Source organism: Schistocerca americana, chromosome X (assembly GCF_021461395.2).
Source record: "Schistocerca americana isolate TAMUIC-IGC-003095 chromosome X, iqSchAmer2.1, whole genome shotgun sequence".
NCBI classification, from domain to species: domain Eukaryota; kingdom Metazoa; phylum Arthropoda; class Insecta; order Orthoptera; family Acrididae; genus Schistocerca; species Schistocerca americana.
Genome location: NC_060130.1, coordinates 869,085,136 through 869,109,542, shown reverse-complemented (window position 1 = coordinate 869,109,542; position 24,407 = coordinate 869,085,136). Strand labels below are relative to the sequence as shown.

The 24,407-nt window shown below is 39.7% G+C and overlaps 1 protein-coding gene across 3 annotated transcripts in view; it reads left to right on the top strand.

Annotated features, from left to right (window-relative positions):
* LOC124556474 (type-1 angiotensin II receptor-associated protein) overlaps positions 1-9,902 on the top strand; it is a 92,667-nt gene extending 82,765 nt beyond the window's left edge. For all 3 annotated transcript variants that reach the window (XM_047130429.1, XM_047130430.1, XM_047130428.1), the window contains exon 7: positions 9,564-9,902. In XM_047130429.1, coding sequence (XP_046986385.1) covers positions 9,564-9,715 — 152 coding nt within the window. In that variant the 3' untranslated portion in view covers positions 9,716-9,902. The remainder of the gene's footprint in view (positions 1-9,563) is intronic.
* Positions 9,903-24,407: the final 14,505 nt, after the last annotated feature.

The following is a 24,407-nucleotide window of genomic DNA, read 5'->3' as shown; positions in this document are numbered from 1 at the left end:
AGCAGGTGACATTCGTTGGTGACAAACGGTCAGCAGCCGGGATGTGCCCCTTGAAGGATGAAATAGCCATAATTGAAGAGATACTTTGATCAACTGATTACCACCAACTTGGAAGGTTTTTAGGAACACGAAACTGCAATCGACATCTGCCAAGGGTGACCAGGGCGCAGGTGCTGTTAGCAGGATTAATGGTCAAGAACATGAGTGGCCAGCAGTCACTGCATTAGACACCAGAAATGCAGAAGGCATTCGATCAAGTGAAGGCAAACCTAAAAAGATAGTTCTGTTGGTTCACCCAGGACCACAAGTGCCGTTAGCTATAGTGTATGCATGAATTTAGTTACAGTTGCTACTTGTAATATACAGTGTGTTCCATTTATCTGATGACCGCCTGCCTGGGATACTGCAGGCCAGCCATGCCTGAAGGCCATACACACATACATACCTTGTCGACCAGTGAAATGGGCATCACAAGTGTAACAGGGAAGTTTGCGAATGCAACCATGGCAAGAGCGAATTATTCAGTTCCGTAACAAATGTTTATTTATAATCCATTTGTGTGTAGAGTGTCCACTCATACTGTTTGGAGATTGTTTGAACAGAAGTTTCAAGGTGTTAGAGTTCAGAGTTGTGATGGAGTTCAAATTAGTGAATAAATTTTGTGAAGCGAGAAGTGTTAAAGACTAGAAGCATAAAAGATGACGTATAGTGCTCACAGAAGCTCATCGCGGTGACACTGCATACCTGAAAAGTCTTGGACATCTTTTGCAGCAAACACAAATATTGTGCACCTCTGTATAAAGAGGTGCTAAGCTGCTTGGTCTAAGGCCCTATGAAGTATAAGTAGTACAATAACTTTGACCTGGTGATCCTGCACACAGGGTTAAGTGTTGCGAATGGGTTTTTTAAACAAGAGCGTGAAGGTGAAATGGATCCTTACCTCATTCTGTTTTCAGATGAGGCTTCGTTCCAGTTACACAGGTATGTTAATTCCCAAAACTGTCAACATTGGAGCGCAGGTAGACCTGTTGTGCTTCATGAGGAACCATTTCATGATCAAAAAATAGGGATGTGATGTGCAGTTAGTGGTGACAGAATAATAGGCTCAATTCTTTTTGATGACACAGTTACAAGTGAAAGATGTGTAAAAAAAAACATTTTGCGGCCATTTTTTAATGAACTGAGTGAAAGAGAATGAAGCTTCACATTTCTTCAACAGGATTTAGCAAGGGTTCATATGAACAATGTTTCTTTGCATGCAATTAATGATGTGTTCAATGAAAGAATGATAAGTAACAATATCTGGACCACTAGAAGTCCCGATTTAACTCCATGTGATTATTTGTGGGGTGCACTAAAGGACGAAGTGTACACAACAAATCCTCACACGACAGAGGAACTCGAGGATAATATCCATGAATCAATTAATTCAGTATCTTGGACAGAATTACATCATGTGATAATTTCTTGAGTAGATGTCAGAAATGTGTGGAAAATAACGGCAGGTAATTGCATGACATTGGCGAGTACAAAATTTATTTGCTTAAATTTTAAATGTATTCATGTCGTACCGCAGCAGTAGGTGGGCGACACAGCATCTTATAGCCAGGCAACGGAGCTCTCATTGCCCAGTATCTATTGCACTGCACAGACGGTCACAAGATAAATGGAACACCCTGTATAATATCGAAAAATGTAAATGAGCATATTTAGTATCTAATATGCCAATACAGCATAAAGTTATTTGTCAAACTTCAAAATACAAATGAAAACAATTTTCTCAAATCGAACATTTGCAATTTTTGTTTCCATTGTTAAATATTAGCAATATTAATTAGTTCTGCAGTGAGAGACTGAATAATTTATCAGTACATTAACAATATGCCATCCGGCGACACCACAGTGGTGCCGCGCGCGAAACAGCAGTCAACAGCCAGTGACACAACAGTGGTGTCGTGTACATAGTATCGCACAGTGGCTGGCGACAACACAGTGGTGTCGTGAGCATAGTATCGCACAGTGGCAAGCGACAGCACTTTAGTATCTTTTGCATTCTGTTGGTGTTTTATTTAGGTAACAATAAGTTATAAAAGTCAACAAGTATGTGCCCTTTCATCATGGCAGATGAGAGACGATAAGATTATTTACGATGAATGAGCGGATGCCTTGTCTGACGTTTCAGACGACTTGGCCGAGTGGGAACAAGACACTGAATATGAAAAAAATGAAAGTGAAGCAGAATTGTCGGAAGGTAGTAAAATACGTTCAAGAAGAATTTGGCGAATGCTACAGTTGCCAACTGATTTGGATGAATCAGAAGATGACGACAGTGCACAGTGGTCAGACTTTGATTTACCGGGGACCAGTAATAAATTTGAAAGATCTCCCAGTCCTAACATATTTCCCAAAGATACAGAGTGTCGAGGATATTGTAGAATTGTATATTGGGAATGATCTATTTGAATATATTAGCAACAAAACCAACAAGTAGTATAGTCAGAATTGCAATAGAAGGAAACTGGATTTTAAAAAATGGCGAATTTGTCAACATTATTGGACCCGAACTTCAAAAATGGTTTAGGCTTGCTGTCCTTATGGGAATTGTAAAAAAACAGCAAGGATCACTGATTATTGGTCAACAAATCCATTGATAGCCACACCGATATTTCACAAAACAATGTCCCACAACTGATTCAGACAAATATTATTATTTTTACATTTTTCTGACAACAACAATTAACCGGATAATGCCAACCGGCTTTTCGAAGTGCAATTCGCAATTGATTGTTTTCTGAAAAGTTGAGAGAGACCTTTAATTCAAGCCAAAACATCTCAATTGATGAAGGAATGATACTGTTGTGTGGACGGTTAAATTTTAAAGTTTACAGTCCATTGAAAATTACGTAATATGGGATACTCATTCAGATGCTGTGAGATTAGAGTGTGGGATACGTTTCCTCATTCAAGATATATAGCGGTGCATGATAGCCTTTAGCAAAAACGGTGATGGAACTATTTACACCTTCTTATGGAAAGTGGCATGACCTCTACATGGATAATTATAATAATAGTGTAGAACTTGCAGAGAAGTTACTGGAAAAGAAAATTAGTTTTTGGAACGATACAGCAAAATATAGGATTTTCGGAAAAATTAAAGCACGCAAAAGTCAACGTGTTTGAATCTTGTCGTCAATGGAAAGGTGAAGTACTCGCACAGGTATGGAGAGCTTCGAAAACTAAAACAATACAAATGATCTCTACAATACATAATGCCACTTCGACTGACACTCAAAGAAAATGTAGAAAAACCAATTACACAATAAAAGAAAGCTGAAGTGTATTAGACTACAACAAATACATGAAAGGAGTGGATCGGACAGATCAATATTTGAGTTATTACCCTATATACAGAAAAATTATAAAATGGTCAAAAAAGGTTTGCATGTACCTCTTTAATTGCACATTATTTAATGTGTCTCATACATGGCAATATTTCGGCACAGACCACTAGAGTGATTTCACAATTTTTTTTATTGGACGTGTGTGATTCGTGGATAAAAGACCATGTACCTGCTTCTGAGCAAAACTTGAGGGTTGCCACTACATTGCATACGTCTCCTCATGATCTGGTTGGCAGACTTTCTGGTCACGTAAAGCAACACCAGCTAATACTTATTTCCGAAACAAATAAACGAAAATGAAGGAACTGCCATGTATGTAGCAAAAACAAAAATGGAGAACAACAAACTTAATGTGCAAGTCTTGTGGAGTTGCATTACATCTTGGAGACTTTTTGCTGCATACCTTACGAAAGAGTAGTACTAAGTACCAAAGACAATACAAATAAACAAATATATGAAAAAAACAGATTTTGTATTTATTTATGTATATATAACTTTGAAATTTTATGAGAATGGGGAAACAGGGTTGTGACCTTAGGAGAACTGACAACAAGATTAGGAAAACTTAATAATGTATAACCTCCCGATAATGTCAAGAACGGCTGGCGACAATCCAAGTAATCTGAACTAGCACTGCCGGTGCCAAGCGAATACATTTGTAAGAGATGTGTGGACAGCAAAGTGTTAACAGTTAAAATCTGAAAGTGGTACTCAAAATAAAGATGATTGGTCACTCCTTATATTACGGAGTGTGTTGTAGTTATGCTAATGGAGGAACACCTCTCTCATTACTGTCAGAATGTGACGTGAAATAGTCTTCTTCGGCACTGCTCAAACTCTCACTGCTCCTTCCCAGTTGTATAATTAAATTTTCTATGCATTCTTCCACAATGCCTTCATTTTTGGCTGCCTCTCTGATGACGCTTGTGAACAGTACAATTTTTGTCCATGTCTCATTTGTACTTGATTAATATCTGCTACAAAAAGATTTCAACTTCATACGTCATGAATTTTGTATTGTATGTAGGCAAATAATTTTTTATTTGCAGCCATACCCCTTTAACGGCTTTGAAGTGACAATGGTATGGAGGAAGCCAAACAATTTCATGCTCATGCCTTTTGGCACTCTCATCAACTACATATGTAAGAAATTGTGGTTCTTTTATGCCATAATCTTGAGTAATTCTGCCTTCTTCATAGATTCTTTCAAATCCACTTTTCGTCATTTCAGCCACTGAATAATATCTTCTTTTTTTTTGTTGCCAAAGTTGGTGTCCTATTGTGAACAACGGAATGATAAGGGGTTATTGCCCATGACGATAACAGATGGACTTGTCAGATTCGTCATAAGCAACATTTCGAACCACTGTTCTTCTCTTCATGGTAATAACCGGTCTTTTTTTAACAAAACATAAACAAGCAGTTTGGCACATAACTGTTCGATGTACCTGCATATAAAACAATAATGTGCCCTCCTTTTCCAACAGGCATTGCCTTGGTCCCCTGTGGCGTTCCATCACTCCAGCCCCTACATAATGAATGTCTGGCATTAACCCACGTTTCATCTATCCACACTATATTTTCAACCGTGATCTTGTGCAGAAATATACACAGCCATGCCATTACATCTGTCCTTTCCATCAATATTTTGGGTCCATTAAACACTGAATAGCTGAAGCCTGTCTTTTAGCACTGTATGTAATGAAAATTTGCATCCTTGGAAAGATCGTTTTTGTGAAGTGACACAGGTAGAGTGGAATGTTTGCTTCTCTTATAATAGCCATATGTATGAGGACGAATAGAGTCTTTCTGAAAATCGTCCAAAGCTGTCAGTGGCTTCGTCCTCAGCTGCTTCTTTGCTGGTGTGTGCAGCCTTGTTGTGCCACTCTCACCACTGTCAATACTGTAGTGTTCTTTCCCTGTTGTTACAAAAAGCAATCTTGCTTATTTTCAATGCTGCTGCAGTTCTCTTAACAACCTGAACAGCAGGAAATAAGGCTTACTGTTTTCCTTTTCTTTTTCAAAGTAGTCCCTCGCCGAATACACAAATTTGTGGGCTGGGACTTACATTCATGGGACCTGTCCAGCCATTCAGATTTAGGATTCTCTTAGCTTCTCTAAGATGCTTAAAGTAAAAGCCAAGAGGAGCCCTAAGTAAGGAAGTGACCACTTTCATTCCATACCTTTCCAATTTTGAGCTTGTGCTTAGTTTCTAATTATCTCATTATTTACAGGGGCATTAAATCTTAATCTTCCTTTACGTGCCACAAGTGGACAGTGCAACAAAATTCTTATTTGTATGGGGAGCAACCTCTCAAAATATTTGACCTGGTGTATCATGAAATTAAAATTGCATCCACCCATTATTGTGTCGGTCTTCCAGTTGGTGGCTTTCAATTACACCTATCTCATCAGAAATAAAAATATCAGTCAAGTGTGATCCTGTAGGTATTTCATGAGGTTAAGCCTTAGGCTCTGTGCAGATTAATAGCCAGCTGCCCAACTCAGCTTCCCACTCATGTCATTTCTGTTGTCTTCTGGAAGGTTCCAGACTCTGCTGCCTCATTTGTATAAATGGGACACTGTGACAACCCCAGGAGTTTTAGTTGTGACAACAGTGGCAGACACAGCTGTTGAAAGCTGAAGTATTTCATTTGAAATTTTAAAACAGAATATTTCATTCAAAATTACATTACGACTGTCTTCTTAAGTGTCAGTAACATCATTATTGCCTGAATACTGTCAAAATATGCACAAGTAGCATGATGAATGTGACATCTACACCAGGAAAATTAAAAATTCTTAAGGTAACTTACACTGATTTACGGTAACTAATAAGAAGCTGTCGCATACATCTGCAGCATAAAAAAAATTACCAATATGTTAAATGTAAACAGGATGTGAAAATTAGTAGCATGTTAAATGTAAACAAGTCTGTTTTTATGTTGGAAACATCTGTTTCCGACTTACTCCTGGGAAAAAAAGTGGTGTAGTATTCCTTCTGCTAACTACAAGATTATATGATAGCAGAACAAACACTGAAAAATATCTGGGAGTATGTGTATGGAACGATTTGAAGTAGAATGATCATATAAAATGAGTTGTTGGTAAGGCGGGTGCCAGGTTGAGATTCATTGGGAGAGTCCTTAGAAAATGTAGTCCATCAACAAAGGAGATGACTTACAAAACACTCGTTCGACCTATACTTGAGTACTGCTCATCAGTGTGGGATCCATACCAGGTCGGGTTGACAGAGGAGATGGAGAAGATCCAAAGAAGAGCGGTGTGTTTAATCACAAGGTTATTTGGTAAGCGTGATAGCATTATGGAGATGTTTAGCAAACTCAAGTGGCCGACTCTGCAAGAGAGGCGCTCTGCATCGCAGTGTAGCTTGCTGTCCAGGTTTCGAGAGGGTGCGTTTCTGGATGAGGTATCGAATATATTGCTTCCCCCTACTTATACCTCCTGAGGAGATCACGAATGTAAAATTAGAGAGATTAGAGCGCGCACGGGGGCTTTCCGGCAGTCATTCTTCCTGCGAACCATATGCTCCTGGAACAGGAAAGGGTGGTAATGACAGTGGCACGTAAAGTGCCCTCCGCCGTACACCGTTGGGTGGCTTACTGAGTATAAATGCAGATGTAGATGTACAGATTATTAATTGAAGCTAATTGCAAGCTGGTGTCTAATATGGATTTTGAAAGAGTTTGGAGGACAACAAAAAAGTTTGATAAGAGTTTTTTGTTGTGCAGTTGCCTGCAAAATGTTAAATACATACAGGTGTCGGGCTTTCATAGTGTTGTTATGCTGCTATTTGTTTCTAGATATTATAGAGTCCTGAAGACCATTGTAATTAATACCTTATTCTATACTTTATGGTCACTGTGAAGTGTGTGGTGGTGTCTGTTTCATTGCACCATATATTAAGGGTTCTTTGAGTTCCATTCACAAACTGCTTGCTTGTACAATTGTGCAAGTTATTAGTCTAATTTTGCTGCTTCATTTCTGTCAGTGATGTGTAGAGTGTTGTAGCATATTCATACATAGTGCCCTGAAGGCTAGTTCCTGGAATTTCCTAAGAAAATGTTCATGAGATATTTGGTAGTTTTCTTACTGTCTAATAGTTCAGGTTTACCAACAGTTCCTTTACTCTTACATGTCAATAATTTTGTGATCTTCAGGCAACCTTCATAGGTGCATGCTAAGCAGAACCCCCACTGACTTGAGGCCTATTCTAGCATGAGTCACTTCCCAGATTCTTAATTAGTGGAAAGATTCAACTCATAAATGTAAGGCTGTCATTTGATTTGCTTATAAATGAAACTATGAGTGAAAAAGAGAGAGAATAGCTGACCAGTATTTACCCTCAGGAGGTAAGCTTCCAGCACTATCAGCACTCATTTAAAAGTGAGAAACTGTTCCTAACTCTTGGAACAGTTCGTTCTTTCCTCAGGAGAGAGAAAAAGTGATGGGTTTGGGAGAGAGGAGTCAGTTTATTCCTACCCCAGGTTGAAAGGGACCAATAGTACAGGCTCAAGGGAGACTGATTTAATTTCACTTGAGTCTTGCACAGCTTGTCTTTTAGGTTTAGCCAACTTGGACTAGTTCTGTGAAAGTTTGTACAGTGGCTTACTAATATCGTAGTATTTTCTTCTGGTGGAAGGTTGTGTGTGGTCAGTAACTGTTACTTGACTGGGTGGAGAGTCAACTATCTGAAAAATTATCATTGAACACTATGTACAAATTTGAAAATGGCTTCCCAACTTAAACTTTGCAGTAATGAAAACAAAATTAAGAGAAGATTTTCTTCATCCAGTGTCACTCATTTGTCATGAGTCACAATGTGGATTGTCACAGAATTGTCTAAGTATCTGGCTCAGGCCTTCCACATTTATCAGAATCAGAGGCCTGCAGTCATCTCTCAGAACAAAGCTGCAGAAGGTGAGCATATCAAAGCACAATGGCTAGTCTTGTCAACTGTACTTATTTCATTGGAAGGAATGTAGTCTAGTCTCACAACTTGTATCATTAGTTCTGATGTGGACCACAATCTGTATTTGCCACCAATTTCTGCAAATGATTACCGGACCCACCCTTGCTTTTTTTTGCTTTAAACTGACATAGGGTGTTTGTAGCTTTCCAATAGGAGAAGTTTGTCACAGTTGTAAAAGTACACTGTCAGTTTGACAGCACTTCAAAATTGTTGGGAGGTAGTGACTGTTATTATGGCATTTCATGCATATCTTCCTGAAATTTTATTGTATCATCTCTGGATGCTCCTACTCCTTAAAGCAGTACCAGTACTACAAATCACTTACCACATTCCAGAAAGATACAAACTCATAAACTAAGAAATTTTAGCACCCTCATCATTTTGCCCTAATGTGGATTATGAGGCACTTTTCCAGCCTTCACCTTGAGCTCTGGAAAAAAAAATATCAAAACTACTGAAAAGCTTGCTCAGTCAAGGAAACATCACCAACTTGACCTCATATTTTGAGGAGGAAAAAGCGCACTTGTAAGGTATCAGCCCCCAGGAATTGATCCCGAGTGAAAATTTGGGCCATAATTCTGAAAGTATGCAGTTACAACCTTCTGAAAGTACCACTCTCAAACTTTTGCATGCACTGGTTGTTGGTCACTCACTACACCACCACCACCACCACCACCACCTAATGCCAGAGTGCGAAATACAGTACAGCAGAGTGACAACCAGTGCTCTGTTTGCGAGATGTTGAAGATGAGAGGGAAGAGGAGGGGGTAGGTGCACAAATCTGCTCAATGAGTTTTAAAATCTTGTTTAAGAACACACATTATTCTACTTGAATAACAGTAAGTAATACAACTGTGTAATCTCAACCTCACACCTATGTATATTCAATATTATTTTAACAATATTCTCATACTGATCCACTGCAAAATTTTGTACAAGGTTGATTGATGGGGCTAATATCTTGCAGATGTGCTTTTTTCTCCTTAAAATATGAGATAAAGTTAGGGATGTTTCCTCACGAGAGTTAATAATTTAAGTGCCAGTTGTACATATTTCATATAATGTAACTGGGTGGCATCATAACCATAAGAGTTACTATGTTATACATAAGCGTGTACTCGTGTTACAATATTTGTAAAATTTAAATCCTTTAACCTGGAATTTTTCAGGTAATTCTGGCAGAACCAGGACAGTATATGAGGACATAGACAGTGGAACTCACCAAGCAGTCCCCAGCAATAATGCAGCAGGAACAAGCACCATTCCATCATTATACTCTGCTCAGGGCACAGAGAAAATACCACCACCATATGGTGCCTGATGCAGTCTTTTTTTGTACATTACCATATGAATTTAAAAGTTCTAATTGTGTGGAGAGATGTTTGTCTCCAAATGGAGTAAGAAATATCCTAATTCAGCTGAAAATTTCATTAACTACTGAGGAATACTCACTGTACATTTTGTAGTGCAAATATTTTTAATAAACTGTGTTTATACATGTTATCAAATTTGTCTCTACTCGTATTTCTTCCCACGAGTGTCCAGTTGTCGCACTGTATATGACTCTCACAACTAACTGCAAAGAGTATTTTGAACACACTAAATGTTAAGTTTCAGTGCAGTGATACAGTAGTTTGTGGACTGGGCTTGCATTTGGGAGAAATGAGTTTAAAAACTCTGTGTATGGCCATCCATATTTAGGTTTTCAGTAGTTTGCCTGATAAATATACATATGCCCAAATGGGAAGTACAGAGTATACAAATTAGACTGAAAGGCAATAATGCAGATTGTCTACAAGAAGCTTAAAATCATTGAGAAAATGTTACGCAGGTTGGAAGCATAGCACAGAAGTTAAAGGAACAAAGGTAAATGGTGCACTTCTTTTTCCCCACCATTGTGGGTTAAATGGAAATGTTAATTGCCAAATATGGTACATGCCACACCTGTTATTGCTTGGTAACCTATGGTGTGTGGGGGAAAAGACAAAAGAAACAGGAACTGCTGTAAGTGAAAGTTCAAGGTTTCTGCAAGACTATTCATGAAATATCATCAATTTGTGAAATGAATCTGGAGATTGTAAGAGAGAGAACATGCTGTACAGTAGACACAGACATGATAATGGGTTTTGTAAAATTGTGGACTGAAAAACCAAAAGCACAAGCAGTTAAGTCTCTCCCAGGAGTACAGTACAATGGAAAATTAACTTAAATTAAATTCACACACAACAATTGATATGATTATCAGCAAAGTTCATGAGTGGATGAGAGAACAAAATATCACTATATAGCTGAATGAAGAAAGAATTTATTCACAGGTAGCAGTTTTTTTAATAATCATTTAACAACAGTGTAGTTAACCACAGCCAAATGGTACTAGACACCCATTCCTGAGTGAGGTTTAAATCCCTGTATGGCCAACCAAGTTCAGGTTTTATTTAAAATGTTGACTGCTGTGTGGCCACTGGTGGCCACAGCCTAACGCCATTGAAACATCCATCACTTAAGTGTCCGGCAGCCAATGTGTTAATACACTGACGAGCCAAAGAAACTATTACACCAGTCTAATATTGTGGAGGGCCCCACGAGCATGCAGAAGTGCCACAACACAACCTGGCATGGACTCAGACTAATGTATGAAGTAGTGCTGGAGGGAAGTGACACCATGAATTCTGCAGGGCTGTCCATAAATCTGTAAGAGTAAGAGGGTGCGGAGATCTCTTCTGAACAGCACATTGCAAGGCAACCCAGATATACTCAGTAAAGTTCATGTCTGGGGAGTTTGGTGGCCAGCAGAAGTGTTTAAACTCAGAAATGTGTTCCTTAATCCACTCTGTAGCAACTCTGAACATATGGGGTGTCACATTGTCCTGCTGCAATTGCCGAACTCCATTGGAATGCACAATGGACATGAATGGATGCAGGTGATCAGACAGGATGCTTACGTATGTATCACCTGTCAGTCATATCTAGACGCTTAAGGGGTCCCATATGACTCAAATGACAGACACTCCACACAATTACAGAGCCTCCACCAGCTTGAACAGTCCACTACTGATGTGCAGGGTCCATGGATTCATGAGGTTGTCTCCATACTTTTACATGTACATCCACTCAAAACTATTCAAAACTAGACTCATCCGACCAGGCAACATGTTTTCGGTCATCAACAGTCCAATGTTGGTGTTGATGGGTCCAGGCGAGGCGTAAAGCTTCAAGGGTACACAAATGGGCCTTCGGCTCCAAAAGCCCATATCAATTATGTTTCATTGAATGGTTCACACACTTGACACTTGTTGGTGGCCCAGCATTGAAATCTGCAGCAATTTGTGGAAGAGTTGCATTTCTGTCATGTTGAATGATTCTCTTCAGTCATCATTGGTCCCATTCGTGCAGGATCTATTTTCGGACGCAGCGATGTCGGAGATTTGATGGTTTTCAGATTCTTGATATTCACAGTGCACACATGAAGTGGTCATATGGGAAAATCTCCACTTCATCGCTACCTCATAGATGCTGTGTCCCATTGCTTGTGTGCCCACTATATTCACCATGTTCAAACTCACATAAAACTTGACAACCTGCCATTGTAGCAGCAGTAACCGATCTAACAACTACACCAGACACTTGTCTTATATAGGCATTGATGACCGCAATGCCGTGTTCTGCCTGTTTACATATCTCCCTATTTAAGTACGCATGCCTATACCAGTTTCTTTGGGGCTTCAGTGTACGTATTTTGGGATGGTTGTTTTGAAAAGCACACACCTTATTTCCTCCCCTATCATTGTCCGATCCAAGCTCATTTTCATCTTTATTAACCTTAAGGTTAATTGGAAGTTAAGTCCTGATCTTCATTCTGGAGACAAATACATAGAGGGTAAGCAAAAACCTTTCCAAACTTAACTTTCATCCAACTGACATTCTGAAATGAAAATAATTATTCTAAAATGAAGCTGATAAGTTACTGATAGTGTTTCCAATATAAAACAAAGTTTTATGCAAATTGTTTCATAGCTGAAACATTTAATGCATCACTAGCCCGTAACGTGTCTGCAATGCAATCCTAGATCACTTGGTACTTGATGAAACACGAAGTGTACACATCGTCATCTGCAGATGCCTTCTTGAGTATGAGATGGATCATCAGTGAGTCTTTCTCACAACTGTAGTTCCTTGCAGCTCTAATTGCTGTTGGTTCCCTGCTGTTCTGTGCCTTTGTTTGTTTGGTTGATTGTATTTATAGGAGTATATAGGGTAATCAAACATATCATCTATTTTTATTTTTCTAAAAAAATTAATTTGACTAAGATTACTTCACTACTAATTGTTGCAAAACATCATTGTCACTCATCATAATGTTGACTGTTTGGTTAGTGTGGTTATAAACCAAGAATACTGTATTGTTTAATATGAATGATTTTAGTTCAAATTAACTCCATACTGTTGAACAGTTGTAAATACTGAAAGACAAGTGTTGTGGCTAGTGAAAGATTATTAACAATCAAATTTTAGATTAAATGATTCAGAACTATACATTTTGTCACAAAGAAGGTATGTTTGAAACTGATGACAATTCAAATTGAAGTGGTGGTGGTGGTGGTGGTGGTGGTGGTGGTGGTGGCAGGAACTTCAGTGGTTCTGCTGCAGGTGTCTGTTGTAGATACTGAGGGTAGCACGTTAGAAATAGCTATTCGAAAGATTGCATTTACTTGTCAAGAAAAATACAGATATGAATGCTTTGAAACTACACAATGTTTTCAAGATATTTTTTGATAAGGAAATAACATGACTGTAGCAGAGATCAACTGAAATGTTGCGTCGTTTTTATATGGCATCCATGTGGGTTCAGGTACATACTTGACATTTTTTAAATATGTACATATTTAAGAAATTTTGTGCATTTTCATCATTGTTATATACGATCATACTAAAAAATATCTGTAATGACATGAATTGCATTCTGTCTGATTAGTGTGTGACCCACATAAAGTAACTTTCTTGCAGCTCTTCTAATTTCCCTGTGGTACAGTTGTTCGACCATACAAAATGAATACTACAAGAGATCTCTAGAAAACACAGGTCTCTATGGCTGTCAGTCCAGATTAAAATTAATTCCAGAATAATCCAGTCTGGACAATGAGGACAAAGTATGGCGACATCAAGAGAGTTCAGAAGTTCAAGCACCTAGGAGAGATTTTGACTCCAAACAACAATTAAAATGCAACAATTGAAGAACAGGCAAGAAAAATGGAAATATCATTCAGATTGTGTCAGAACACACACAAATCTAGATCACTCTCATCCTAGGCCAAATTCCAACACTACAGTACAGTCGTCAAACCTGAATGTTTATATGAATCTGAGACAATAGCCAGGAAGTGACTTTCAGACTTGGAAAAGAAAGAAAGGAAGTTCCTTAGAAAGATTCTTGGGCCCTGAAAAATATCTAATGAATTTACGTTCTGCCTAAAATCAAATCAAGAACTTTATCAATGATTTGAAAATATCATCACCACAATGAAGAAAAGAAGTCTGTCTTTCTATGGACATATTAAAAGAATGGAATCAGAGAGGCTTGCCAACAAGATTCTTCTCTTCCAGGAGAATAGGAAGACACTAGTTCCCTGGGTGAAAGAAGTGCACTGGGATCTAGAAAAATGCGGCATCATGGCAGAAGAAATTGTGAACAGGCAGCTCTTCAGGAAAAAGGTTGCAGAGGTGAAGGATTTCTTTGAGGAGAAAATGAGGAAGAACAGAGTATTCTCGGTAGAAGAACGCGCATGAGTGAGCGAACGGATGGAGTAGTACTGATGAAAGAGGAAGGAAGAGAACTTTAGAAAGTGAGAGAAGTTGTGTGAACATAGCCCATAAATGGCTGTAACGAAAATAAATAAATAATGTAATTATCAGGAAACATGTTATTAAAGATGGCTTGGTCTTCTAAACTCATTTATTACAACCAGTGACATTTCAAAAAGAAAGATTAAACTTGATATTAAATGGCAAAAATTTTTGTACTGGACTGGGACCCTGGGACTTCTATCCAACAATTATTCTCCCTGTTAACTAACAGACCATAAATATGGTTTCATTCACAAGTAACAAAGTGTGGTTTAAACTAGAAATCAAGTGGCATAAAATTTTGTGTTGGATGTGGATTCGAACCAGCACATAATCAGATTGTTAACTAAGCACAATCAAATGTTAGATACTGAATTTTTTCATCAGTAGTGAAATGACTGAAACTGAACTAATGAGGCAAATATTTTGCGTCACAGGAATATAAACCCAACATCTATTGCCTTCATTTTCTAGCCATGACTAGATTTTAGTATCGGTTTATTTCAGCAGTAGTGAGATGTGTGCATGTCATATCTGGAAATAATGTGACAAAAAGTTCTGTGCTGATATGGAAGTCAAACCCACACATATTATCATTGTTGACTACACACAGAGGTGTTAACTATCGAATTATTTTTCACTAGTAGCCAGGAGTGGCATGCCTGAACCTGAAATGACGTGATGAAAAATTCTGTCTCTCACTGAGAGTTGAAACCAGCACCTATCGTTATTGTTGACAATACACAGAGTCACATTAAAAATAACCGTTATTTTTCACTTTTAATTTGGAGCACGCATGCTACAGCTTGAAATGGTGTGATAAAATTTTTTGTGGCAGACCAGGGTTTGAATGCAAACATGCACTCTTTATGGAAACCTTGAGGACTTTGGAATCTTGGGGAAATGTCAAAACAATTGTCTTGAAGGTGTCTCAAAACAATTGTCTTGAAGGTGTCAAATCCCACAAAAGGGGAGATTAGTGTTCAATTCCTAGTCCAGCATCAATATTTTCAACATCTCTAATTCAAATACAGTAAGAAACAAGTGTCTGTGACCTTACATGGTGACTGGCTCATTAATTAGATTGATTCTGGTATAAGAAAGCTTACCGGTGACAAGAGTCTTGGCAGCTCTCTCATGGCCCAACCTGTACCAACTCTCCTTCAGGCAGTAGCTGAGGTACATTGTGTTTAATTTCAATTTGAAACCACAGTTGTTCAATTGGTATTGCCAAAAGTAAAGAGGGTCTGTTCATGCTTGTTAAAAATGATTGCCTGTAGTGTTAATCAAACCCAGACATTAAGCACACAAAGCTAGAATTATTCCAGCAGACCTCCAAACTACACATACAGCTGGGCTCATGATGTTTTCATAAAGAAGGATGCTCCATGCTGGATGAGAATTCCAACTCATTGGGGGGATTACAGCCTATACAAAACATACATTTCTTCACAAAACATTCATTTCTTCACGCATCTGCATCACTGTTCATCTGCTGCCTCTGCTTCATAATGCATAATTTTGACATAATTTTGTTATCATTGAAATAAAACCACATAACAGTCATCAGCATAAATTGACAACATGGTAGGATACAACATTACTGCAGGAACTGCTGCTTTCCAGTTGAAGTACTGTGGTGGTGTATGTAGTTATTGTTTACTGGTGAAGCCAAGATATCAAGCACATTCTTCTCTTTATTTTTTATACCATATTTCAATATGCAAAACTGCATTCTCTCTTTCTTTAATGCAGCATATGATGTGAAAAATATTGAAATAAGTCTGCTAAGAGTGTGGTTGGCATTACATACAAATGGTGAAAGATATCAGCTTAGGTCCTTCACAGCCAATGCCATGTTCGTAAAGCATTAGTTTGCTTTGAATTCTTGACTGAAATACACAAGAAGATTCATGAGTGCAGATTGCATGTCAGGTTTTGAGACTCGTGTTTCTCTTTAGCCACCCTAAAGATCCTAAAATGAGTCATGCTGCAGTGTCTAAATATATGGGGAAATCAAAGGCATTTGTACAAAAGTGGCTAACATGCTGTAAATTGGTTAAAACTGTGCACGGCTTTGAAGAACGTGGCACAACAGGTAAAGTGCCTCAAAAATGGAAAAAATTATTATGAAACTATTTTCGGGAAACCCATTCTTAACGTTGCATCAAGTGCAAACAAAATTCACTTTGAAACAGCTGTCGGTGCAAATTCGTTGCATTTGGAGGTCTCTTCCACCCGAATAAATAGAAAACTTGGTTTCAAAGATGCCTCAGAAATGCCAAGCAATTATTGATGCTGTGGGTGACTGGACATATTATTAATTGCAACTGAATTTTTCTTTTGTTCATATATGATGTATGTATATGAATTAGTTTGTTGTCAAATACATTTTTATATTGATTAACCCAACCACAATCTTATTTATCAAACTGTATGTAATTTACAAGGGCAAAATTAACCTGATAAAAGTAGGCTGGTGTGTAAGTTCATGACAATTTTGTTTGGCATGTCATCCTGCAGGTTGCTGTAGGTAGATTTATCAATCTTAATTTTTTATTTGAACTTCTAGAACTGTTTTTGTGATGACTTACAGAACATGGCATAGTTGAAGGTTTAGATTAACATTGTTTAAGAATTAGGAAACAGTGTGTGAAACAGGAAAAAAGGTTAGCATTTCTGACATTTTCTTCTCTTTGGATATAATAAAGGCAGTGGAGGCAGCTGGAAACATTTCTGCCACACATGGAATAAGTGCATCAAAGAAATATCAGAAACTAGTTTTCTTGTTGCAAGTAGGATAATTTTGATGTGCATTATTTGCCAACTTAAGACCACCAACAGCCTGCACTAAAGGAATTTTTTACAGTTTGCCCATATGGTCCACCCGATTATTGGGAATTGTGATGAACTGTGACCATTTGACACTTGTGAGATTCTTGGATTCAGTGAAAGATGTAGGGGAAAACAGAAAGGAAATATGATTAGTGTTACACATCCCACCTACCTCAAGGTCATTAGAGATGAAGCAGAAGCTAGGAGTGGGAAGGAAATAAACTGAACTCTCAATAATGGAAAACTAAAATCAGGATGCTCAGATGAGGATTTTTACCACTGTGTATTAACGTCATAAAAGGAAAATAATCGTTGACCATAACAAAAAATTTCAAACAATGACTAGTGTGAGTTCACAAAATGTGACTTTATGCACAGCCAGTGAAGCAGCTGTTTCAGGGGCATTTCAGAAATACTAGAACTGTCAGCCATCATGTCCCTACAGCTTGGCCATCCAGATCACCTGGTCATAATACGTGTGACTTCTGGCTGTGAGGTTATCTGAAAGTTGTTGTGTTCAGTGCTCTAATTATGAATGTAGGTGAACTGGAGGCTCACATTTCGCAGTTCTGAATGTGACCCTGAGACACTCCGATCTGTTGTGGAACATGCTGTTTCTCGATTTCAACTTTTGGCAGAAAATAGTGGACAGCATATTGAACATGCCTTGCGCCAGTCTCATGACACTTAAAAACCAATGGAACTTTGCTATTTATGTGGTTTTTGGCCCCTGGTCGATTACAAACCAATGTATTTTGCTTTTTGTGCTGTTTTTGGCCTCAGGACAATTAAAACCCCACTTTTTCCCCTCTAATTTGGTATGACCTTGTTGTGGTGGATGGGCTTACTTAGCTAACAGTGCCACAACTGTTGACTGCTGAACTTGTGCAGTACAGATAGTGTAATGTGAAACTGAAACCATATCTGTCTTATAGTGAGTCATCTGTCATTTGTAGCTGACCCCACTTACGTTAAGATGCTTACAATAACTTCGTCAAATTTTCATAATTTTTTTTTTTTTTGTTCCATGACGTTTCCCCAGTAATAACCTGTTCAAACTTGACAGCGTTCTGAGCAGTGGTTCTCTTTCTACAGCGTTTTCAAACTGGAACTTTAATTATGGACACCCTGTACATTATTCTCGTTAAAATAGGTTAAACCATATTGTTTCTGTGGGAATTGAAGTGCTTCATTTCCTGTGATTTGTGTACTATTGTACACTCCTGGAAATGGAAAAAAGAACACATTGACACCGGTGTGTCAGACCCACCATACTTGCTCCGGACACTGCAAGAGGGCTGTACAAGCAATGATCACACGCACGGCACAGCGGACACACCAGGAACCGCGGTGTTGGCCATCGAATGGCGCTAGCTGCGCAGCATTTGTGCACCGCCGCCGTCAGTGTCAGCCAGTTTGCCGTGGCATACGGAGCTCCATCGCAGTCTTTAACACTGATAGCATGCCGCGACAGCGTGGACGTGAACCGTATGTGCAGTTGACGGACTTTGAGCGAGGGCGTATAGTGGGCATGCGGGAGGCCGGGTGGACGTACCGCCGAATTGCTCAACACGTGGGGCGTGAGGTCTCCACAGTACATCGATGTTGTCGCCAGTGGTTGGCGGAAGGTGCACGTGCCCGTCGACCTGGGACCGGACCGCAGCGACACACGGATGCACGCCAAGACCGTAGGATCCTACGCAGTGCCGTAGGGGACCGCACCGCCACTTCCCAGCAAATTAGGGACACTGTTGCTCCTGGGGTATCGGCGAGGACCCTTCGCAACCGTCTCCATGAAGCTGGGCTACGGTCCCGCACACCGTTAGGCCGTCTTCCGCTCACGCCCCAACATCGTGCAGCCCGCCTCCAGTGGTGTCGCGACAGGCGTGAATGGAGGGACGAATGGAGACGTGTCGTCTTCAGCGATGAGAGTCGCTTCTGCCTTGGTGCCAATGATGGCCGTATGCGTGTTTGGCGCCGTGCAGGTGAGCGCCACAATCAGGACTGCATACGACCGAGGCACACAGGGCCAACACCCGGCACCATGGTGTGGGGAGCGATCTCCTACACTGGCCGTACACCACTGGTGATCGTCGAGGGGACACTGAATAGTGCACGGTACATCCAAACCGTCATCGAACCCATCGTTCTACCATTCCTAGACCGGCAAGGGAACTTGCTGTTCCAACAGGACAATGCACGTCCGCATGTATCCCGTGCCACCCAACGTGCTCTAGAAGGTGTAAGTCAACTACCCTGGCCAGCAAGATCTCCGGATCTGTCCCCCATTGAGCATGTTTGGGACTGGATGAAGCGTCGTCTCACGCGGTCTGCACGTCCAGCACGAACGCTGGTCCAACTGAGGCGCCAGGTGGAAATGGCATGGCAAGCCGTTCCACAGGACTACATCCAGCATCTCTACGATCGTCTCCATGGGAGAATAGCAGCCTGCATTGCTGCGAAAGGTGGATATACACTGTACTAGTGCCGACATTGTGCATGCTCTGTTGCCTGTGTCTATGTGCCTGTGGTTCTGTCAGTGTGATCATGTGATGTATCTGACCCCAGGAATGTGTCAATAAAGTTTCCCCTTCCTGGGACAATGAATTCACGGTGTTCTTATTTCAATTTCCAGGAGTGTATTTTCTCTTTATGATTGTCTTCCTGTAAATATATCATTGCTGAGCTTCCCAACCAAACAAAACGTCCTAGTTTGTGGTTATGTGGAGACTGGAAGCAGCGTATCTACAACCTGGGAGTTGCTCCAGGTACGCTGATATATTTTTCCCATAATGGCATAATTGTGGCGCGTAGTGAGATTGGATATTGCATAGCACTGGGATTGTGATGATAGTAGTAGCAGGTGGTGGACACTCCCCACTGCAGTCGAGTTACCAAAGCAAGTGCATAAAACGGCTCGAAGAGATATTCAGTGATATGTATTTACCATTTGTTCGCCATGTAGGGGCAATTTCAAGAATTATGAAAACAATGAACAGACAGGAAGTAAAGTACAAACAAAATGCACCAACCACAAGGAGCTACATAGAAATTCTGTCCCTTGCACACCGAGGTGAAGCTCATCATGTTACTTTGATTTTTCTTCATATTAAGCAGTCTGGAAACTGAAAATCTCATTCATCAGCAGTTATATTGTTATAACTATGAGTATATGATAATTTTTCTTCCTTTGGTTTTTATAGACCAAATAACAGTTTTCCTTAAGGATGACATATTCTAAACATTAATGGCAAAGTTTTGTGTTCCTTGACCCATACTCTCATCAATGTTGCTTCTCCTTTCATGTTATCAGAAGCTGGAATGCACTCATCCATTTGTTTCACTTTTTTTACAGCTTTTTGAGTCCTATTTTTTGGTAACTGCAGATGATTTCCTTGCAAAGTTTACTTTCCTCATTTGAAAATTTATGTTACTCACAACTTATGGAATTTCTTTGTCGATGTTCACATTCAGTAATCAGTGTTATGTTGCCTTTTTATTTGTTTTATTATTAGGGGTGGTGCCACTGAAAGCATGCATAGGGAAAACAGTTTTTTAAGTATGTGATATTAAAAAGAACGTTATTTGCTCATAATGTGATTTGTGTCAGATGATGCCAACAATGTGAATAGCTTCTTTTGAATGAGCTTCTCAGTTTGCAGTATGCTTAAGACTGAAAACCAGTAATAGTTATGACTGCCCAAATAATTTCTCCTGCTCTTATTTATGATGATCTAGTTGCAGTGGGTGCATAAAGATATTAATTTTAACTACACTTTAGCCCAAAATCATAGTTACAGAAATGCGAAATAAAACACATCCATCTGTACTTGAGGTATTTTGACTATCACTCGACTCTGTGGTAGCTGGCACCACCATGTTTTTGACGTATGAGTTTCCCAGGTGCTAGCAAGACACATTGGCTATGGTAACATGTTCTTCCTAGCACTAGTCTAGTGGAGAATTGGCAACATTGTAGAATGTGTTTGGCAACTACGTGACCATTGATTTATTTCCAGGAGAGGTTCAGAACTATCCTGCTAAATTCACTTCACATTTTTTTTGTCATGTGCAAAAAATAATCTGAATGTTTCTCACTAAAGATGTAACATCAGGTTATCAAATTCATGTATTTAGTCCACAAAGGTTGTTCCAGGCAGAATCTATAGCTAATCTCATATTCTACGTTGCAAATTCTACATCTACATACACTGCTAGAAAAATAGTTGGTACATTCTTTTAGAGGTTTCCAATTCACTCAAGATTTATTGTTGCAACAGTTCATACAGAGTATACGAACAGATTCCATTTACAGATCAGTAGCAGAGTTAGCAGGTATCAACCCATGCTGAAACACCCATATTAGTATGTGGTGTAGCCTTCACAGGTGACAATTCAGGAACTGACTCTGGCATCCAGTTGATCATACAGATGGTGAATACTATCCTGGGATATGTTATGCCATGCCTTCTCAATCTGTTCCTGTCGTTCTGTAAGAGTTGTTGGCTCATGAGTCATTTGAGTCACTTCTCGTCCCATCATACCCCACACCTGCTCAACTGGAGATAAGTTTGAAGATCATGCTGGCCAGAGAAGCTGCTGCACACCATGCAGAGCACATTGAGTTTTACGGGCAGTGGTTGGGAGAGCATTATCCTGTTGGGACAACATATCACCTTTTGTTGTAAGAATGCCAAAAGAAAGGATCTAACAACATTCTGCACATACCGGGCACTGGTTAGTGTCCCCTGTAGAAACACGGAAGGTGAATGAGAGCTGTCGCTTATCACACCCCACATCATAAGGCCTTTGGTGGGGTCAGTATGTCTTGGATAAATGCATGCTACAAGACAGTGCTCAACAGGATTACGACATATGCACCAATGAACATCACTTGCATGCAGGCAGGATATGCTTTTATCGTTGAAGACCATGGTGCATCAATCTATTTTCGAAGAGATCTTCTGACAGTACCAGTCAGGCCGCGCACTTTGATGCTGTGGTTGAGAGGAATACAGGCTAGAGGTGTGAGTGCTCATAGTCCTACTCCTAATAACCAGTTTGCAATGGGTCATGTTTACACATCTGGGCTCACAAGCCCTCTTATACGTGCTGCCCTTACAGTATGACAATCCTTGCGGGCGTCTGTGCTGCGTGGATGTCCAGAACCTCGTCCATTGGTGTGAAAATGTTTAAATGACCACTGATACCTGCATCATTGCACAAATGACGCGCTACATCCAACGTGTGGCAATTCTCCAAAAGAACCATCCCGCCACTTGGAAGGCAGCAGTGTGACACTTTTCAAACTCGCTCAGTTGGCTGCAGGAAGCATGAGTACATCTCCATGGCATGGTTGCCTGCTTGGGTCACATGTTGGCACAACAAAATGAGTCTTCTGGATGTGAGGATTCTCTATTAAACGGTAGACACAGGTGGCGATCAGGTAGCTGTGCAGCTCTCCTATCTGCTGGCGGGTGATGTTGAAACCATTATCAAGTACATCTACTATATCCCCCAGGTGGCATATGCCATCATCAGATCAAAATTGATGTCATCTTTCCAGGTGTACTATTTTCTTTTTCCCCCAGCAGTGTACATACTCTTACAGCCATCATACAGTACTTGGTGGAGAGTAGCCTGGATCACTACTCGTAATTGTCTCTCATGTTCCACTCGCAGAGAGAATGGGAAAAATTAGTCTATATTCCTCTATATGAGCCGTAATTTCTCATATCTTATCTTGGTGGTCCTTATGCGAAATATATGTTGGTGGCAGTAAAATTGTTCTGCAGTCAGCCTTAAATGCCGGTTGTCTAAATTTTCTCAATAGTGTTCCTTGAAAAGCATGTCGCTTTCCCTCCAGGGATTTCTATTTGAGCTCCGCAGCATATCTGTAATACTTACGTATTGTTCAGACCTACCAGTAACAAATGTAGCAGCCCACCCACTGAATTGCTTCGATGTCTTCCTATAATCTGACTTGATGCAGATCCCACACATTTAAGCAGCACTCAAGAATAGGGTGCACAAGCATCTCATATACAGTCTCTTTTACAGATGAACCGCACTTTGCCAAAACACTTCCAATAAACCAAAGTCAGTCATTTGCCTTTCCTAGCACATTCCATTTCGTATTGCTTTATAATGTTACACCCACATCATTAAATAACATGTCTGTATCAAGCAGCACAGTACTAATGCTGTATTCAGACACTGTAAGTTTTTTTTTCCTACTCATCTGTCTTAATTTATATTTTTATACATTGAGAGTTGGCTGCCATTCATCACCCCAACTGGAAATTTAGTTTACGTCATCTTGTACCCTCCTACTGTCACTCAGCAATCACACCTTCCTGTGCATCACAGCATCATCAGCAACCACAGATTGCTGCCCAACCTGCCAGTTAGATCATTTATGCATGTGGAACGTAATAGCAGTTCTACTACACTTCCCCAGGGCACTCCTGATGACACCCTTGTCTCTGATGAACACAAGCCATTGAGGACAACGTACTACTGGGTTCTCTTACTTAAGAAGTCTTCAAGCCACTCACATATCTGTGAACCTATTCCATATCCTGGTACCATTGTTAACAGTCTGCAGTGGGAAACAGTGCCAAATGCTTTTCATAAATCTAGAAATTCAGACCCTGTCTGTTGCCTTTCATCCATAGTTCACAGTATACCATGTGAGAAAAGGGCAAGCTGAGTTTTGCATGAATGATGCTTTCTAAATTATGTGTTACCAGTCACTACGGCAACAAGAGCATTTGCTTACTATTTATAATGAAATGTGGACACTTTGTAAACTGGAAGACTTGTTAGCTCTTGATTCCAATCTTGCTCGAGACCTTGACTTTTGCCATATTTTTACCTATTTTCTTACCAAGCTACAATCCTCCAGACCAAAACTCAGTACAGAAATCATAATTTCTCCATCTTAAGCCTTCCTGAGTCCTTAATTTACTACCCCTTTGAGCTAAAGATGAAAAATTTGAGAAATTGTGACATTGTACCCTTATTAAAACTTATATTTTTCTACTTATACTGACAGAATTTTTATTTTTTTGCGAATACAAAATCTGATTGAACTGTGTGTGGAAATGAATTTTTTTGTGTACTCTCACTGTCAGGCTTAAATACTTCCATGGTAGTTCCGAAATACTTTTTGGGTAGCACACAGGGCTCCACACACAGAGAGACACCATATCGAAGGCAATGTGTGCAATATTTTACTAATGCGTAAAATTTTGAACAGGCTCATATAACGGATTCTATTTGTTTTACTAAATTATGCTTTCGTTGTAAGGTTATTGTGGTAAGTTGTAATTCAT